At 36.9% G+C, this 20,434-nt stretch overlaps 1 protein-coding gene across 8 annotated transcripts in view; it reads right to left on the reverse strand.

The window, feature by feature from the left end:
• The window catches only part of Lekr1 (leucine, glutamate and lysine rich 1), a 161,368-nt gene extending 141,689 nt beyond the window's left edge, over nucleotides 1–19,679 (reverse strand). The window contains exons 1-3 of one of the 8 annotated variants that reach the window (XM_040269953.2): nucleotides 18,606–19,679; nucleotides 16,509–16,592; nucleotides 4,179–4,393 (exon numbers count right to left, since the gene is read on the reverse strand). In XM_040269953.2, coding sequence (XP_040125887.2) covers nucleotides 4,179–4,393; nucleotides 16,509–16,592; nucleotides 18,606–18,698 — 392 coding nt within the window. In that variant the 5' untranslated portion in view covers nucleotides 18,699–19,679. The remainder of the gene's footprint in view (nucleotides 1–4,178; nucleotides 4,394–16,508; nucleotides 16,593–18,605) is intronic. The other 7 variants (XM_078043516.1, XM_040269952.2, XM_013358798.4 and 4 more) reach the window with 7 other exon arrangements.
• Between the last annotated feature and the right edge of the window lie 755 nt (nucleotides 19,680–20,434).

The raw sequence follows: 20,434 nt of genomic DNA on the forward strand, positions 1-20,434 counted from the left end.
ATAACCAACTCAAGGAAGAAAGAAAGGGAGAACATAAGAAACATAGAGAATGACCTTTTAAATAAGAAAATACTATATATTACTAAATTCCAAGATGCATGAAATGCCAAGTGAAATTCTTGATTGTCTAAAAAATGTGAATTTCCAAAACTGACTCAAGAGGAGGTAAAAATCCACAAGTAAAACAATAATTACAGAGGAAACACAAAGGGTCATCAAAGTTTGACCACCCAAAAAAGACACAAGACATTTTTTACCTCAGAGGTCTACCAAACCTGCATGAACAGGCAATGCTATGTTATTCAAAATGTCTGGTGTACAAAAGATAAAAGTTAAATTAAACTGGTATAAGCCAGTCTTGGCACCATAAAAAATAAAGCTACAGACACTTCACATGTGAACACAGTTCAAAACTTTTTGTAATATATTAGCATATTAATCCAACACTATGAGAAGAACAAAGCACTTCAGAAACTATTTCACACATCACAGTAGTATGGACATTACTTTAGTGTTTACAGAGACACCAAAAACTATTTTAATAATTACATATTTATTTTTGACCTTCTATCTATGGCAAATGATAAAGTTTTTCTGCTTATTATAATCACAAAAATTATATATATTTAGAAGAATATTTATAGAAAATAGTACAGAGTACTTTCATCTGTGGCAATAATCATGAAGGAAGTAAACACATGCATAAATATCAGGGAATCCCAAAGAATATACAGTGACCAGAATGGTTTTATACCAAAAATGTGAGTATACCTTCATATTAGAAAACCCATTAGTGCTATTTATTATATAAACAGATTAAGGAGAGAAATCATATGATCATCATAACAGAAGACAGAAAAGCACTTATTAAAATCCAGTTACAATTTCTGAGTTTTTGAAAAACTGGAAGAGCTAGGAATAAAAAGAGAAATTCTTAAATTGATAACAGGACATTTTCTAAAGACTTAGAGCAAACATCCTATTTAACACAGAAATACATTGTACAAATTCACATCAAATCAGAAATAATGACAAAGATGAACTTCCAGGTTTATTATTTAATACTGTTCTACATGTCCAATCTAGAGTAATAAGAAGAAGGGCAAGGGGAGATATAACAACTGGAAATAAAAAGATAAGTCTATCTGCATGATATATCAATTTTAATGTGCATGCTTTTGTGTGTTATGAATATATATAACATATATATTCATCAAAATCAACTGGAAAACATACAACTAATAAAAAATTCAGCAAGGGAGTTAGATACAAAATCAAAATATATAAAAATCAATAGCATTAACAAAATTAGAAAATGTAATGAAAAATGTTTGATTCCCAATACCAACAGAAATTATGTGTCCAGGGGCTAAACCAATGCAGAACATGCAAGAAAATAAAGACTTTTATTGAGAGGTTCAAAGAACTTCTGAATAAATAGTCAGGAGGGGAATACTACATTACAGAATAAGAAGACTCAAGATTATAAAAATATCAATTCTCAAGATATATAATTGCTCTAGAAAATAAATTTAACCCCAGCCTAAATCACAACACAAAATGTTTTATGAAATCTGGTTAGCATTGGCTCTAGAATTTATCCAAAAGAGAAAATACACTAGAAAAGCCAGGACAACTTGAAAAGCAAAACAAAGATTTGCTCAGCAAAAGTATGGTACGGGCCCACTGACAGATAGTAAGTTAACAGTACAAAATGCAGGGTCCACAAATAGACAAGAAGAGAAATGAATAGATGGCACGGAAAATCAGAGGAGAAAAGAGAAAGAATTTAATGAATGATATTAGGATAACAAACCAGACATCTGGAAAGCAACAACAAACATGAAATAATAACCTACCCCACATTATATGAAAATTAATTCCAAAGATATTACAAAGCTAATTCCAAGATAATACTGTTAAGTTTTTAAACATATGTTGTTTTTACTTGCCTGAATCTACTCCCTCTTCTTCTGATAATAAGAGTCTAATTTCTCTTTAGTGAAAATCTTTTCCTTCCTTGTATAAAGTCTTCACATAACTGTCAATCAAGGTCAAGGTTTCCCCTTCCTCCAGCTCAAAGGGGTTGGGGATGGTCAGGTAACCCTCGTGAAGCCAACAAAACCCTTTACTGGGATTCCAATCTTGATGAAATAATGCAAGGAAGAAAAATGGGAGTTCATTCACTCCAAAGATCCCCAGACCTCCAGATCCCCAAGCAACTCTTACTGTTTGTTTTCAAAACCAGTGTACTTGAGTGCTTCCTTTCTACCAATGAGCTACCATCTCATGCTTCTCCAATAAATCCCTTTTTGTTTCTAGGTTAGTGTTAAAAAGAGTAAGTTTCTGTTATTTGCAACCAAAAGAACTTGGCACAGAACTCTAATGGACCAGAATTTGGCACAGGATATTATTTTCTACAAATGAAAACAAAGTACAGCCAAAAGTAAACAAGAAAAAAAGACAAACAACTCTGAGAAAATATTAACAACATATTAAGTCACAATACATTTAAAACTCGTAAAAATAAACAATCCAATAGAAATTGGGCAATTTACGTACATAGGCAAGCAACAGAGGAAGAAATATAAATACCTATTAAATATGAAAAGTGATCACCCTCCTTAGCAACAGCAAAAGACAACCATGAGGTAATATTTTTTCACTCAAGATACTGAGAAAAATTAAGAAACCAATATCAATAAGATGGGGGGAAATGGATGCTTGATGAGCTACTGGCTGCATGTAGTTAATGCTGCCTTCTCCAAGGCAATCTGGTACAGCCCGCACCAGAACTTGAAAGCAGCACTGGCTTTCTTTCAGCAATCTCACTTTTAAGAATTTATCCCGGGCTGGGTGCAGTAATAAAAACCAGAAATAACATACAGGTTGAAAAGAGAAATGGCTAAGTCATCTCAGGCCTGTTGTGCTAGAGAAAGCATCACTACAAGGAAGGGCAGTAGGTTGTGGCTGAGTGGCCAGGTCACAGAACCACACGCTGACTACGCACTTACCTTACAGTCCAGGCTGCTCAAAGCTGTGAGGCCAAATCAAAGAAATGTACCCACAGCACAGGTAAAGGCACCATGAAGATCAAGAAAGGCATGTACCAAACCAATCAAAGTGCTTTGACTCGTGTAAGAAGGCAACCACGGGGTAAAAAGGGACTCTCCTGCCTGTTGTTTACTTTGTTGTTTTTACTTCACGTGTTTATATCCAACATGCATAATACAACATTTCACTAAAGAAAGTAAAGTGCAAACAACACCAAGCAAAAGAATCCCTGACAGGAAGAAACCCTTCAAATTTAAACTTTTAAACTGAATATTTCAAATCTTTAATTTTGTTTAATTTTCCCACTCAAATACTATAAAATATTTTATGACCCAGATTTGAAACTGAAGAAACTATAACAAAATTTTCTTGGTAAAGGACTAAAAAATATCTGATTCCTTTGGCAATTAATGAAGTTATATACTTTTATATGAAATTTTATAATAAAATATAACTACTTTTACATGGACATGATATTCTCCAAATTCATTAACTGAGGGTTTACTAGCATCAATCGTTAATATTTTAAACCAAAAAAAATTTTCCTTCCTAGGAAAAAGGAAAGACCATAAAACACCAACAAAAAACCTTGTGGAGAAGCATCTATATAAGTTCATTACCAATGGGTCTTTAGACAGAATAAATTGCTGACTCCATTCTATACTATTAGCATCTTGTTTTTCAATTTTATTCCAATTTCAATAACTTAAAATCATGTACTAGTTTTAATGTCTTGGTATTCTTTTCAAAACACAAAGTCCTTATTCTATTAAGCTTTAAAAGCCAAAGCCATTTCCATACAAATGTTGGGTATCAAAAGTTGAATTTTAATAAATAAATCTTCCTATAAAAATAAGATGTGTATATGTATGGGAAAAAAATGATCCATCAACTTAAGAGTTACCAAAGTAATTGGTTTCTAATTATTCAGATAGTAAATATATTCCTCAGAACAAAGCTTCAAACTAATAATTATATTTAGTAACTATTAATATAATTAATGACCACTCAACTATATTCAAGTGTAAATTATACTTGGTAAGGAAATTCTAGAAAAACATCAAAATCTGTTTTCCGTACTTTCTTTGAAACTAAAAAATGATAGAGAAGAAAAACATTCCAACCTTTCTGTTTTGGATTCACTGTTAATTTTGTACTGTTCAAAGTCTTGGCTAAGCGACTGCAGCTTTTCTTGAAGTCTCCTTTCACGTTCTACACTTTCTTGGTAAAATTTCATCTCTTTTTCCATTGCTTTCATTTTTTCTTCCATAGCCTTAAATTCATGAAGAATTAGATAGCTGACTCCACAGTATTTGCAAACCTTTTCTTCAGGAGACATCTAGAAAATAGAACACACATTTACAGAAATGATATTGTTTTAGCCCTGAAAAATAAAGTTCAACTGAAGATGCTATATTGCAACCATACTGGTCAGAGAAAAGTAAATACAGACTGTCCTATACCATGGAGTAATAATACCGCCCACATCTGGATAAAGTTTTAAAACCTAAAGAGACAAAAGTCTTGACTCTAAAGAGACAAAAGTCTTGGAACTACAGAAGAGTCTCTGTGATATCTCTAGGAAAGATTTTCTCTTGAAATATTTTCCATAAAATAAAACTAAAAATGGTGAAAATGTCTCTACAATTCTTGTTTTAAGATGAGTTTTCCATAAAGTTGGAAGAAATCACTGCCCTTTCACCACCAATCATCTCTTTGATCCTGGAAAAGCCTCCTAGCTTTTTCAGATATTATTTTCCTCATTTGAAAAATTATGGCATTGAACCAAATGAAATTCTTATTCACTCTAGATTCTTATTCACTTTCAACATTTTATGATTTTTACAGAATTTAACAGTCTGTCACAAAACTATAAATAGAAAAACATTTTGAATTTAACTATTTCTCCCTTGACCAGTTCTTGTCCCCTTAATAGATATGATTATACCCATTTTCAGATTAAAAACGGAGACTAGTGACATTAAATAACCAGAGTGATATGTGGAGAAGTTGAGATTAAAACTCTTAAAACCAGTACTTTTATGTATCCAGCCATTTGTATTATATTATCTACCCTCTGTGTCAGCTAAATCCCCTTACTTCCCTCAGATGAATTGTGCCTGGGGTTCTGACGGCACAGGGCCAGTGAAAAATGACATTTCAGTAAAGTCAGGAAAAAGTCAGTTTTTAGTCTCAAGTATGAAGATTCCTCGAGCAGCCTCTGCTTGTTTTACTTTTCATGAGGGTTAAGAGAGAGATTCATAAAATATTTGCTCTAGGGCAGTAAGGTGAAACCAACTCTTGGATGATTTCAGAAGTACTTATATTCTTCATGCAACCTCCCTTGAGACAAGAGAAGCTGCTCCTTTAACTAAGCAGTACCACCTAGCAACGCTACTAAACAAATGTCAGCAGAAAGAGAGTAATAACAAATTTTTAATAAGTAAAAGCAGACTAATTTAAATATTAATAATAAAAACTTCAAATTAAAATCATAATACAAAATGTGAGTGCCTACATCACCCCTCTGTCACTGATTTATGAAACATCAGGGTTTGAAAGAATTCATGAGAAATATGGTTCAGTCTCTGAACAGGTTCACTGAGGTGGGTTCATCCAGCCTGGATGTTGTCCAGCTCATGTTTCAACATTCCAAAGGATGGGAAACTACTTTCCAAAGCAGGCTGTCCTATTTCTGACACTTCTGTTTCTCAGGAAACCTTTTCTCATGTTTGCTCCAAATCTGCCACCCCAGAGCATACACTAATCCTTGTACCCCCTAGAAACCATGCAGAATGTCCCCAAACACCAACAGCCTTTTACACCAAGGTCTCTGTAATATTTGAAGACAGTTAATTGGAATATGTCATGCTTTTGTTTCTCCAGATCAACACCTCCAATCCCTTTAACTGCTTCCCACATACAATGTTTCTGAAGTTCTTTCTCATTCCAGATAATTTTCTGAGTGTGTTTAAAGGTTCTATGCATTTCAAAGTATGTTGTTCAGAATTGAATATTTCAGAATTGAATATTTTGGTCTTACAACACAATAAGAGAGGACTCAAACATCCCTTATTCTAAAGTCTCAGTAGTAATATCATTACTAATACCTTCAAATACTACCCTAGAATATATTGCTCATTTTACTTTTAGCAATTTTATATTGCTATTATGTACTGCAACTAGCTTTTATGATAAACAATTCCCCGTTTTAAAAAAAAATACTACAGTGCAAACCCCATGTCTCATTATACTGAATATGCCAATAATTTCCTTCTCACTGATACCACTTTCCACAGCCTTGGCTGTTCTGGGCGGGAATGAGATGAGACTAAGACTCTGTCTACCCATCCAGCCTAGCCATGGTTGGTTCATAAACCAGAATTAGACACTGGACCCAAAGGAACCAAGCTCTAGGCTGGGATAAGCCACTATGTCTGTAAGTGTTGACGAGTCAAGCATTTGGGTTACCTCTGCAGTAACCATAAGGGAGAGGGTCATGTGCAAGACCTAGAGTAAGCCACAGTACTTGAATGAAACGGAAGAATGAGCAGACGAATGCACAGAGAAGTCAAGGCAACACTGTGGCTCCAGAGAGAGAGAAAGCAAAAATGGAACCAGTCACTGTCTTATGCCTAGTGACTTTTCAGTTCCCTGCTTAGTCCTTCTTAAGACCTGGCTGTCTTGGGATCCATGCCCAATCTCCTTCCACTATTCTCTTTTCCACATTAAGCTACATCTTCCTTGAAATTAATACTTCCCATTCTATGATGTGAGCATTCAGCTTTTCAGATCCAAGTACAGAACTATAAATGTAAATATCTCTCTTATATAATCTTAAACATATAGAGAGATCATAGATCATGAGATATATATCTAGATTAAACCTTTATTTGTTAAGTTTGGTATCCAGAAATTCTCAGCTTTGTGTCTTTTGCAAGTTTGATCCTTATAAGTCATTTTATCCACCTATTGCTTTGATTTAGAAACACTGATATGAAAACACTGAGGCTAGAATTTCATAGCATGTCATATCACCCTGGCAAACACTAATCCATTACTCAGTCCATTCCAGGTACAACTCTTCATCTGATTGTTAAACTACCCAGTTATCTTCATAAACAGCCTAAAATTCTTCACACTTTCTTCAAGAATATTACAAACTTTATCAAGTATCTTCACAAAGTCCATGTATTCTATGTCTAATACAGTTACTGGGTCTTAAAAAATGAAATGGCAAGATCTACATGCTGCCTGTTAATATAAAATTGGTCCAAGAGTTATCATTTGGGGTAATATAGCCTCACAAACCACCTTTTAACAATCTATTCTAAAATCTTGACTGGAATTGAAATTAAGCTCACTGATTATAATTTATAGGCATTTCATACATGGAACAGGGTTTATGTACTATTCTCTTTCTACAAGTCCTCAAAGATAATAAAGAGTGGTTCTGTGATCCCATTCAATGCCACTATCATCTCCCAGGAAAATAATTCACCCGAGTAAAGAGATCTCAATTAATTCAGAGCAGATGGGTATTTTTATCATAATTCCTTTGCCCATCTAGAGTTTTGGTTCCTCCTCATCAATTTGAAAATTATATCGCTTACTCCAAAACACTTTCCTCCTTAACCTTTGCTTACTAATCACAGTTCTTGCCCTGCATCTAAAAAAAAGGGCCTTATCCTTAATCTAAAGAAAATCCTTAAAGGACAGAATATATTTGCAGTCTGATGCACAAAACAGAAATAGTTTAAACTTCATGTTGTGAAAGCTATTAGAATAAATAACATTAATCATAGCTATCAAAAGACGAAAAATTGAAATAAGTGAGTCAATCATTTCAGAGAAGAGGTTTTCTAGAAGTTCAGCAAAAAAGAAAAAAATGATATTCATTATGATCTAGAAATAAAAACAATAAAACTATAATAATAGTTCCCCCCAAGAATGGCTCCAGACTTCAGCTGGGGCAACCAGAACCCCCAGATGAACTATGGTAAGGGTACTGCACGCAACGCCATTAAATTGAAAACAATTTTCTATAAGCAAAATTGCAAACAAAAAATGTAATAACCTTTTTAAATTTTTAGTGTCTATATGGGCTAATTACTTAGGACATTTTTGTGAGACTTGAGAAGATATGAAATATTGTAATTATGTTTCCAAATGAAGAAAGTAAAAGCTGTTTTTTTGTGAAATATAATTTGTGCTTCATTCTTATAACATGGTGTTATATCATCTCCTAGTTTTGAAAGTAAAATAATGATACGCTGTCATTCTTGACAAAAGGGCTATCATTAGCAGACTGCTTCTGCTGCTACAATGTGCACTTTGGAGGCGGCATTAACAAATGCAGAGTCATTGGGAAACAAATTACAAAACAAACCTCCCAAATGCACTTTGTACTTTTCAAATTATAGTTATTTAATATAAAAAATCATGTCAACTTTTTTAAAGGTTAAGTTAAGCTTCAGGTCCTTTTTGAGAGTCCTGTCTGTACTTCAGCTAGAAAAGGCACTTAGCACCCCCCTGGTGCCCAGCTGAGGCACTGTTTGTTCCAAAATCTGTGCCTCCTTTCTTCTCCCACCCATCCCATGCCTTCTATGGTTGGATAAGGAGAAAAGAAACAAACTATGCACAAAGGTAAGAGTGACAGCACTAGAAAACCTTAGGCCTTTTAAGAGATTTTTTTTTCATTTTTTAAAAATGCCTTTATTCAAAACAATAAGGGTTTGACTACTAAATTTCATTCAGAGTGGCAGAAAAATTTTGAGAGAGGAAAATAAACCCTTGGAGCCATTAGTCACACAAACCACCTGACCATTTTCTAGGCCATCAGGACTGCTCCTCTTTATTAAGTTAACTTGCTGCACCAATTTAAAAATCAAACCAGCAAAAAGCTGGTATCCAAAAGAACCTACAGCTACCTTCTATTAATACTGAGTCTAAGGTGCTTTTCCCCTAAGATTGGGAAAAAGGCAAAGATGTCTACTCTCACTGCCCTTGTTCAACAGGCTATTGGAAGTTGTAGCTAAAGCAAGAAGGAAGGGGAAATAAAGGGTGTACATATTGGAAGGAAGAAATAAAACTGTCCCTATTTGAGATGACATGATTGTCTACATAAAAAATTCCACGGACTCTATAACAAAACTTAGAATTAGTCATTTAGCAAGACTGCATGACTCAGGTACATGTAGAAAAATTAGTTATTCTTATATATATTTCCAATGAGCACAAAAACACTGAAATTAAAATACAGACCTCAGGGCTGGGGATGTAGCTCGGCAGTGCAGTGCTCGACTAGCAACGCTAAAGGCCCAAGGTTTGAGGCCAGCACAGCATAAATAAATAACAAAATAACAACTACAACTGCTCAAAAAAAAATTTAATACTTAGGTGTAGAACTAACAAAATATGCACAGGATTTACATGCTGAAAACAACAAAATGCTAATGAAATAAACTGAAGATCCAAATAAATGGAAAGACATGCTCTGTTTATGGGTTGGAAAACTCAAAATATTACATAGGTATTATTCAATTCCTACAAGAATCCCAGCAAGATGCTTTGTAGATAGTTATAATTATTCTCAAATTTATATGGAAGCAGGTATAGTGCCACATGCCTATAATCCCAGCAACTGAGAGGTTGAGGCAGGAGGACTGCAGGTTCCAGGCCAGCCTGGGCAACTTAGCAAGACTCTGTCTCAAAATTAAAAACAAAAAAGACTGGGAAAGTAGCTCAGTGATAGAACATCCCAGGTTCAATCCCCAGCACACACACACACACACAAAAAAAATAATAATAATAATAATAATAATAGGAGGAGGAGATAGAAAGTCAGTCAAAGGAACTATTAGAGCCAAAACAATCCTGAAAAAAAAAAAAGAAGAATAAAATGAGAGGGATCACTCTATCTGATTTTAAGATATACTGTATAGCCACAGTAATCTAGACTGTGTGGTTCTGACAGAAGGAAAAGAACATACATTGATGGACCAGAATACAAAACCTAGAAATGAAGCTATATAAATATGCCAAACTGATTTTTTTAAAGGTACAAAGAAATTTAATGAAGGAAAGATAGCCTTTTCAACAAATGTGCTTGAACAATTGGCTAGTCATAGGATAAAAAAAAATAAATAAAAGAACCTATACCTCACGCCTAGTTGCAAGAGTACATTCAAAATGAACCATGTAAAACATAAAAGTAAGATTTTAGAAAAGGAACAGGAGAAATACTTTGGATCTAAACTAGTCAAAAAGTTCTTACAGGGCTGGGAATGTGGCTCAAGTGGTAGCACCCTCGCCTGGCATGCGTGGGGCGCTGGGTTCCATCATCAGCACCACATAAAAATAATAAAATAAAATTTAAAAAAAGATGTTGTGTCCACTGAAAACTGAAAAATAAATATTAAATAAAGTTCTTACACTTCTAAAAATTTATGTATTGAAATGTGTTAATTTGGTGCAATAACATTCCATTTATACTTATAAAAAAACCTTCTTATACTTGATACCAAAAGCATGACCCTTAAATGGAAAATTTAATAACCTGGACTTCATCAAAATGAAACACTTTTGCTTTGCAAAAAAATAATAATTAAAAACTGTGAAAATGACAAAAAAAGCTATAGACCATGAGAAAATATTTTCAAACCATATTCTGATCAGTACCTACATTATGTAAAAAATTCTCAAAACTCAACAGTTTAAAAAAGTCCAATTAAAAAATGAGCAAAAGATTCATGAGAAGACACTTCACAGAGAATATATAATGCCAAATAAGCACAAGATAAGAGAATCAACATTACTAGCCACAGGAAAATGCAAATTAAACCACAACATCTATCACTGCACACTAGTGACAGCTTCAAATGCCAGCAAAAACATGGAGAAGCTGGATCACTCACCTACTGCAGGTAAGAGTGTAAAATGGTATAGCCACTCTGCAATGACTTAGCAGTATCTTAAAAAACCCGACATGTAACTACCATACAACCTATCAATTAATCTCTTAGGCATTTATCCTAGGAGAATGAAAACATATAGCCCCATAAACAAATGTTCATAGCAGCTTTATATGTGACGGACAAAACCCAGAAGAAACACGGATACTCTTCAGCAGGTGAATGAAAAAATTGGTGTGCTCCCAACATGGAATACCACCTAGTAATAAAAATAAACTAATGATATAAACAATAACCCACATGAAGCTCCAGAGTAAAAATAAGTCAATCCCAAAAGGTTACAAAATGCAGAACTGCATTTAAATAACATTATTGAAAGAACAAAATGACTTAATCTCAGATCAGTGTTCCAAGGTAGTACCCTGAGCTGGAGGGAGGGAAGAGGACTGAGGAAGCTACCAGGAATGCGGTAGAGAATGCAGATAGAGAAGGAAGGGCACATGAGGAACCACTGTGCTGTAGCCATCATCAGTATCCTGGATGTAACACTATTCTTTAGTTTTGCCAAGTGTTACCCCAGGGAAAGCTGAGGAAAGGATACAAGGTATGATTTCATACAACTGCAAATGAACCTACAATTATCTTAAAATAAGCTTAATATTCAAATAATAAAAATAAAAATAAATCAATCTGGGATTAAAATACCATAAATTAATTTAAAAAGACATTTTGATGAGCACTATCAGGCTTCATAATCTATAATTACACATGACACACTTATATCTACATAAATATGCTTCCAAAGTATATTTCCCCCAATGCCTGCTTTTCTGTTAGGAAACCTTAGTAAATGTCATGCTCTTCTATGGCCAGTTGGCAAAAGTAGTTTTGACTACAAACTGACAAAATTTTCACGACTCATAATAATATTCTGGAAACAAACTGTTTTTCCTACTGAACTATTTTGGATCAAAACATTAGGTGAACAATCTCTCCAAATTCATAACTACATTTTTGTCATTAAGTTTTAAAACTACAGTTGCTTAAAAATATACCACACAGAGAAATACACATATATCTCCACTTTCCAGGATGTATGGTCTAACATTTCCATGACCATTTTCTGTTTTCCACTACTCTAATTTAACACAAAATCTGAACTTAGCCACTATGGCCCAAAATGACCTGGAAAATCAAGTTTATTTTTTCTGGCAATGACAATCTGTGCTTGGAAATATAAAACTGTTATTCTGAATAAATTTTAAAGTTCCAAAGTACTAAAATTACTGAAACAGGACAGAATGAGCTGTTTGTGCTGGGGAAAGGGATTGCTACCCAGAAGGAACAGTGTGCTCTGCAGTCCCGCACCGCCACTTCTATTGTGCAAAATAAACAATTCTGGTCTCTTTATTTCACTGTGTCATGTGGTAAGAAAGATCTCCTAAAACTAAAATCCTAACAAGCTTTCATTTTGTCACCATTTTAAAAATAAGAGATCAATTTTGCTTGTGCAAATGAACTGAATTTTCTACTAGTTTGCTACTGTTGTGTTGGCTGCTCCATGAACCCCAGCAAAAATAGCCAAAGGAAAATTGTTCACTGGTTTTTTTCTAAAAAGAAGACTTCACAAGTCTCTAAAGTGAACTGATATTCATGAAGGGGAGAGATAATGAATCATTACTTGGCTGACCTATATTACTTTAGTTTTAAATTATGAATTGTTTAAACTTAAAATGGTACTGTACTCTGCTTTCAGAATGAGGGACGAATATTCCAGCATCACTGCTGATCACCTGAGGTCAGAGAGATAGGAATCTGCACAGACCACAGAAGAGCAGATCTGGAGATATGGTCTAAGTACAGACAACAGAAATGTACAATCCAGCAGTAGACAAAAGGGACAAGAGTGGCCTTCCTGTCTAGTCAATGGCCTCTTACATCTTCAGCCAGGCAAGAGGACAGAAGTTCTAGAAGTTCTGTGTTTGGTCAAACATCATGATAAAAAGCAAAAAGACCCAGGAAATGAAGTCAAAGGTTATCTCATGTCTTCTTTCCTAAGGTTCCCTTGATATATGTGACCAGGGGAGGGTGATTTAACAATTTGCCTCCTAGGCAGGTGGCGGATTCTCCAACTGAGGCTTATCATCATTCCTTAACTTCTTCACATTTTCTTGCAATTCCCCTTTCCCCACTACTTACTTTGCTAAAAAACAGTATAATGTAATACAGCCATTTTTGCATTCTAAAGCATCAACCATCCATATTTCCATGTCACATAACAAAAGTAGAAAAAATAAATAAGAAAGGCCCCTCACCTCCTCCTCTCTGGCCCTACACAACACTTCCTTGCCTCTGCCAGAAAGAAAGCACAAGGAGGGGTTTCTCTAGAAAAAGAAGTCAACATACAGTGACACAAAAAGTTTAACACAAGAACAGGAAAGAATGGGGGAACAGCTTTAATAGACCCATCACCACACAGATACACCCAACTCGATTTTTTTCTCCAATAAGGAAATAAAGCACATTTTCCAAGCCATTATGGAAAATATTATTTTTCTTCATCTTAATAATGCAATGGTTCTAATCTGAAATGTCCCTGATACCACTATAACCTACACAGGCCAATTATCCCTTATGTAAAATACTTGGGACCAAAAGTATTTCAGATTTCATCTTTTTCAGACGTGGGTATAAGTACACACAAATAATGAGATCGTTAGCTTTTCATTGTTGTGAACAAAAATACTTGACACAAATAACTTAAAGGAGGAAAAATTTATTTTGGCTCAGAGTGTCACAGGTTTTAATCAATAGCTGGCTGGGTCCATTGTGCTGGGCTTGAAGTGAGGAAGAACATCATGGTGGAAGAAAAATGCTGGGGGGGAGGGGAGAAGGACAAGACACAGACCCAAAGGGTATACCCCCAGTGACCTACTTCCTCTAACCATGCCCCATGACCTACAGTTTCCACCTCCTCCCAATAATCCATTTAAATTGTTAATCCACTAAATAGATTAATCCACTGATTAGGTTACAGTACTCATGATCCAATCATCTCCCAAAAGTCCTACCCCTGGACACTGCTGCTTTGGGACTAAATCTTCAACACATGAGATTCTGGGAGATATTCCAGATCCAAACCATAACAGTGATCTTGGAACTAAAGTCTAAATAAATAATTCATTTAGATTTCATATTTACCTTTTATGATGTCATAATTTTTATTCAATATATTTAATGTGCTTGAAACAAAGTTTTGTGGTACGGAATTTTCAATTATAACATCATACTGGCCTTCAAAAAGTTTTGAATTTTGCAGGATCTTGGATTTCAAATTAGGGATGCTCAACCTGTATATCCATATATTTTACATGGTGCTGTATGAAGTAATATATGCAAGCTGACTAAATAGATATATTGCCCAATAACTAGGCAATCAAACTAATTAAATTATGGACAATGTAGACAAATCAAACATAAGAAGTTATGGAAAACAAATGTTTATTTTTAAAAACTATTTTTATAAGCTTTGGGAAGCATGAACACATTTCGGCTGATTTATAATCAAGCATCCAGAATATATAACAAGCATAACAAATACTTTTTGTATAAATGTATCTAACTTAGGCCTGAAGATTTCAAGTTCTAAAGACTGGGTAGGATGAAAGCTACAACCAGCACACTTGTCCAGGGAAGTGGGCAGCTGAGCCCCTCCATGTCCCTATTTCTCTGCACTGCCTCAACAGCTGCCGGCCATTCCTGCTTTAGAGTCTAACTACAGATTCATAAAATGCTTGGTTTTGGCATTTTTAAAACAATTTAAAGTGCCCAAGAGAACATACACTCGACTCATTAAAATAAATGTTTTATGCATTCAAAGCACTAAAGTTGTTACACATTGTCTAACCTGGCTATGTTTTCCTCACCAGAAAGTTTCTGTGCCTTTGGCCTACAGATATATCCTCCAAGGACCAGTAACACAGTTCCATGTCCTATATAAAGCTGCCCTTTGACTACCCGAATATTCAGGATTCTTCTTTCCACCTTCTCCATTCTCTTAACAGGGATTAGTAATATGGAACTTAAATCACATACTGTCTAACAGAGGGTTAATTTTTAAATTTTGTCGTTGATGTTGTTGTAGTAGATGGACATGATACCTTTATTTATTTATTATGTGATGGTGAGGATGGAACCCGGAGCCTGTCACATGCGAGGAAGCACTCTACCACTGAGCTACAACTCCAGCTCCAGAGGATTATTCTAATGTCACTTTATATCTTCTTTTTGACCGGTGATTAGGATCTGAAGTGATTATGACCTTTGTAGATTTTGTTTTGCTTTGCTTTTTAAACCTCCAAGTATTCTACAATTGGAGGGAACTCAGTTCAGGCAAGGACATTCCATGTCTGCAAACACATGTAAGCACCATTTCTCAGATGAGCAGAAGCCCAGCTAAGTACTCCCCATGCTCACCACTTTATACTTAACTTCAAAAACTAGGTGCGACAATTTATATGATTTTTTTATAACTGGACTTTCCTTAGAATTTCTGCTAATTTGCAGTTTATACAAATCTGAAGGACATGCAGTAAGAATAAAATCAGGCAGCTCAAAGCAACATGCACAATGGACCAAAGCATATCTGACAGCTGACAGTAATTTCCACTTATAAGGTAATAAATCAATTATTTAAGAGTTGCCTGTAATTTATTGAAAAACCTATATGACTAATAATAGCTAAGGTCTGAAGTTTAAACTCACAATGTCGATAATTTTCCAAAAATATTTTGAAAATTATTCTACTAATGATGTATGGATTGCCAAACTAAATATGGAAGAAATGCTTTTGCCTAAGGACAGATGTGACCTAACAGGGATGATAATAGCATAGCAACAGTGAAGAATGGATTGCTATCCAGATTAAATGTGTGATATACATCAAAGGGCTTAATACAATGTCTGGCACACAGTACATGTCAAAAATCAATGTAAGCACCAGTGCAGTGGCACATGCCTGTAATCCTAGAATCCTGGGAGGCTAAGGCAGGAGGATCCCGAGTTGAAAGCCAGCCTCAGCAACTTATCAAGGCCCTAAGCAACTTAGCAAGACCCTAGCTATACATAAAATATAAAAAGGGCTGGGTATTTGGCTCAGAGGTTAAGCGTCCCTGGGTTCAATCCGTAGAATAAAAAAAAAAAAAAAAAAAGTAAGGGCACTACACAGAGACAAACTTAGCATCATAAGAAGTTATGAACATGGGCATTTCTGGGTTCTTATTTTCACTAGGGATCCACAACCACCTGGTTAAGTATTGCACTGGAATTATTTGTCTTCTTTTAGAGGAACATATATTATTTGCACTGAATTGAATTCTTCAGTTCTGTCCACTGTGCTTATTTCCTCTCCCATTCCACCAACTCACTGAAGATTCTGTAAGCAAAATTAAAAACCTCTAAGGTCACTCCCCTGTGTTTTAGAATTATTTAATTGGTAAAATGTTTCTAATGTTGTTGTAATAACAAAATATAACATCATACCTTTTGGATTTCTTCAGGTAAAGCATGCATGGGAATGTGACGATCCATAATTTCCCAAAATTCAGAGTTCTGAAGCAAAATAGTCTAAAGACATTGATGGCAATAGTCAGAAATAAAATAATGTGAAAATTGCAAATTAAGATGATTTATAAATTCTTAGAAGTTTTGGGAGATGGATAACTGTTTCAACAGATGTTTGTTTCATCAATTAAGTGTTGAAGATACAACTTGGGTTTTCTCCATTAGCATTTAAACTGATGAAGTACAGAAACAATATTTAATTACCAGATTAAATCGGCACATAAGCACTCAAAAGTCATCAAAGTATCAGAAGCCAAGTGCCAATTTCACTTAAGATGGACATTTCTATAATTTCATAAAGATATTTTACTTGTAACAGATTTTTATTTTATAATAAAAAAAATTCTAGGGCTGGGATTGTGGCTCAGTGGTAGAGAAAACTTGCCTAGCACATTTGAGGCACTGAATACAATCCTCAGTACCACATAAAAAAATAAATAAAAGGTATTGTGCCCACCTACAACTAAATTTAAAAAAAAAAAAAACACAGTTCAATATGAATCTTCATCACTACTTTCATAAAACCACAGAGGATGAATGGAGCATTTCACATTCTTTTTATTTCTTTAATCCTTCCCAAATAATGGAGAAAGGGCACTAGTCCAATTTGAGTGACAGGTGTTCATATATATCTAAGCAGTTAAGGAGGGAAAAATGTGGAAAGTCAGATGACACCAGCAAAGGATTCCACAGCACAGAAGGTGTCCTGAGTTAGGGACAAGAGCAATCTAAGAGTTCAGGGGGGAAAAAATGTCCTGTCTGTTAGGTAGGGCAGGAATTTAGTGGATACTTATTGAGGTTTTCTGCCTCTGGTCAGGGAAGGATTTTGACAAAAGAGACCTGAGACACACAGAGCGCTATCAGAGAGAACAACTCCAACCACAATAAGGATAGCAGGAAAATTGTAGTTGACAAATCAATCAATAAATAAAATCCTGCTGCGGCATTATTTTTGTAAAGCAGGTAACAACTGGTTGAAAAGAGGATTCTTCATCCCCAGTTAGCACAAACATTTCTCTTTTCAGTGAGTTGCTATGTAAAACAAATAACTAATAAACAGTCTTCTCATTTAAAGCATAACACTATATGTGGTCTGTAAAGTTAACCGAGGTCAAGCATAACAGTAAACTTAATGGCCAACTACCTAACCTGAAGTCTGGCAGACCATCAGTCATTTGGCCGAAGACTGTAAGGTTCATTATTTTCATTTCTGCTATTTTATAGTGGACTCATTATTAGTAAAATAAAATGGTAACATCTTCAATTTCATTGGAAGTGACTTTCTTCCTAAAATGACCTACTAAATCTTTTAAAATATTACTCATAAAAGTATCTGAGATCCCGGATCTGAGCGATAGTGCAAACAGGAGGCACTGGCAGAGGTTACCTTCATCACTTATGAATCTATCCCAATTTAGGGCCTTACTATACCAATAGGAGGAATGGGCAGGTTCTGATTACTGAGGAAAAATTTAAAAATAAGATATTCTGTCAAGCCAGAAAACTACACAATGCAGAAAGTAAAGTTTTATTACTGAAGAAGCATTTAGCTAGATTTCAATGCTCCTCACAGCCAATCTGGTGAAGAGACTACAAAGAATCCCATTCTTTTTATACAGCCAAGAAAACACATGCACGTGTTCATTACATACATGTCGCAAGAAAATTGGTCACTTGTCCTCACGTAAGAGGACTTAATGCTATATATTGTTTTATAGTTTTAATTATTGTTAATAATTACCACCAGGTAATTGGTGCTAGCTAATTGTCGTCACGCTAAGGAGCATAGGCAAGTAGTTACAACCAAGAGTTGGGCGTCCTGACTAAATAAGCTTCTAAGGCGTCAAGCAGAAGGGGCTCTGTTTTCCTTGATGTTTGCTTTTTTTTTTTTTCCTTTCTTTTCTTTTTTATGTTTGCATTTGAAAGAAATGGCTTCCAGGTCCTCAGAAAAGCATTCCTGGGTCTTTACAAAGATTTGCTTGCATTCTGAGAGGAAGAGAGAAGGCGTTCACAAACCCTTCGTTTCTCCAGAAAGTCAGGGCTCGCCTTCCCGCGCTCCGGGCAACATGGAAAGCGGTCACCGGGCGCGCTGACTGGGGTCTCACACATTCCACCGCGGTGCTCGGGCACCTGCTCTCCTTGCGGGCCCACTTCCAGCTTCCGCGGGGCCCCTGCTCCCGCCCGGCACGACGCCCACAGTGCGGCCAGAGCGGCGGCCAGGTCTCGGACCTCCCGGAACGGGGGCAGCCCCCAGGGCACGATGGGGAGTCGCCTTCCGCTCCGCCGCGGCCGGGAGGCTCCCGGTGGCGAGGGCGGAGCGCGCGTCCCCCGCCCCCGCCCCGGAAGCGTGTCCCGGCCCCGGCCCGGACGCCGCGGGACGCCGCGGACTCTCACCTAGACCGCCATTCGCCCGGGACGCGGCGCTCAATCTCCCGGGCGACCAGCGGCGCGCAGGCCTGACGTCAGAGAGCGGAGACGTCAGAACCCGCCTCCGCCGCCCCGAAGCGGAAGCGCAGCGCTGCGTCAGTGGGCGTCGCGAGAGAGCGGCCGAGCGCTCCGGGGTGACCGCGCTCGTTTCGGCCCCGCCCCGCCGCACACGAGGCAGCGCGCCGGGCTCTGTGCCCAGCCGGGCCGCGGAGGCCACGGGGTCGCGGCAAGCTGGCCGCCGTGCTGCTGCGAGGACGTGGGCGTGGCGTTCGCCCTGGACTCGACCTCGCGCTCAGTGGGGCCTTCGTGCAGAGACGCCCGGTCCCCGCCTCTGTACAGAAGGCTGCCCCCGCGGCACGTGACCGGCGTCCCTTCTTCACACCTGCGTTCGTAAAACAGGTACTTGCTGACCACCTGCTAGGCGCCCCGCACTGCCGACCCACGGCCAGCTGACGGTCTTAACTGATCCCGGCTGCCCCTGCCAGTGACATGGTTAACTGGTGACGCATTCCCAGTCCAGGTCTGAGGAGTCCCTGGAGTCCGAAGGGCAGTTCTTCCGGAAGCCCAGGCAAACAGTCACGTTAGCTAGTAGAGAAAAGACACTGTTGAAGAAAATAAGATTGAGTCGTTATGAATAAAGTGAGTGACACCTGTAGAGAGCAACATGCTCCAGTGACGCAGAGAAGTGCTAGTACAGGGGTCAAACTGCTGGTTGATAACTGTTTATTAGTGCAAATGACAGCGTGGAGAACTGAATACTTCCTGAAAGCCTTGTTCCTCCAGGCACTGAAAGTCTAGGAGATCGACACTTAACCTGACTTTTGCCCCACTGCCTGACATTGACTTGTGTTTCCACTTCTTAAAGAGTATTCCTTATTTGGGCAAGATAGGCAGTAATTAAAGGATGGAAGAAAGAACGGATGCAGAGAACTGCCAGCCAAGTGAACAAGCACAGCACAAAGAACTTCCAGAGCTATCCATGCACCTCATGCTTCTTTGAGGGATAGTGAGGGTGGGACTGTTCTCATTTTATAACAGTGGGAATTTTAGCTGTAGGGCACAAAAAATCATTCATCCAGTTAGTTCTTTGCACACCTAAAACAAGATCTCTGTGTTCTGAGCTAGCTTCACATTGTTTAATGACCAGATTTTGTTCTTAAGATATCACAGAGTGTGTTTATGTGAACCTAGATTAGGTGGCCTATTATATGCCTAGATTATCTGGTGTATATATGTTCATGTGGCACGACCTATTATTCCTAGGGCCACAATGACAAAACATCAGGCGATTTATGTCAAGCAGAAGAAAAAAAAATGATGTGATTTAGAGGCTTGGTAAATACAAGAAGCATGAAGTTAGCCCAAGTAACATCTATGCTGTGTTACATTTTTTAGTGAGTAGCAATAATTCTAAATGA

The sequence above is a fragment of the Ictidomys tridecemlineatus genome, chromosome 3, assembly GCF_052094955.1.
Source record: "Ictidomys tridecemlineatus isolate mIctTri1 chromosome 3, mIctTri1.hap1, whole genome shotgun sequence".
Taxonomy (NCBI): domain Eukaryota; kingdom Metazoa; phylum Chordata; class Mammalia; order Rodentia; family Sciuridae; genus Ictidomys; species Ictidomys tridecemlineatus.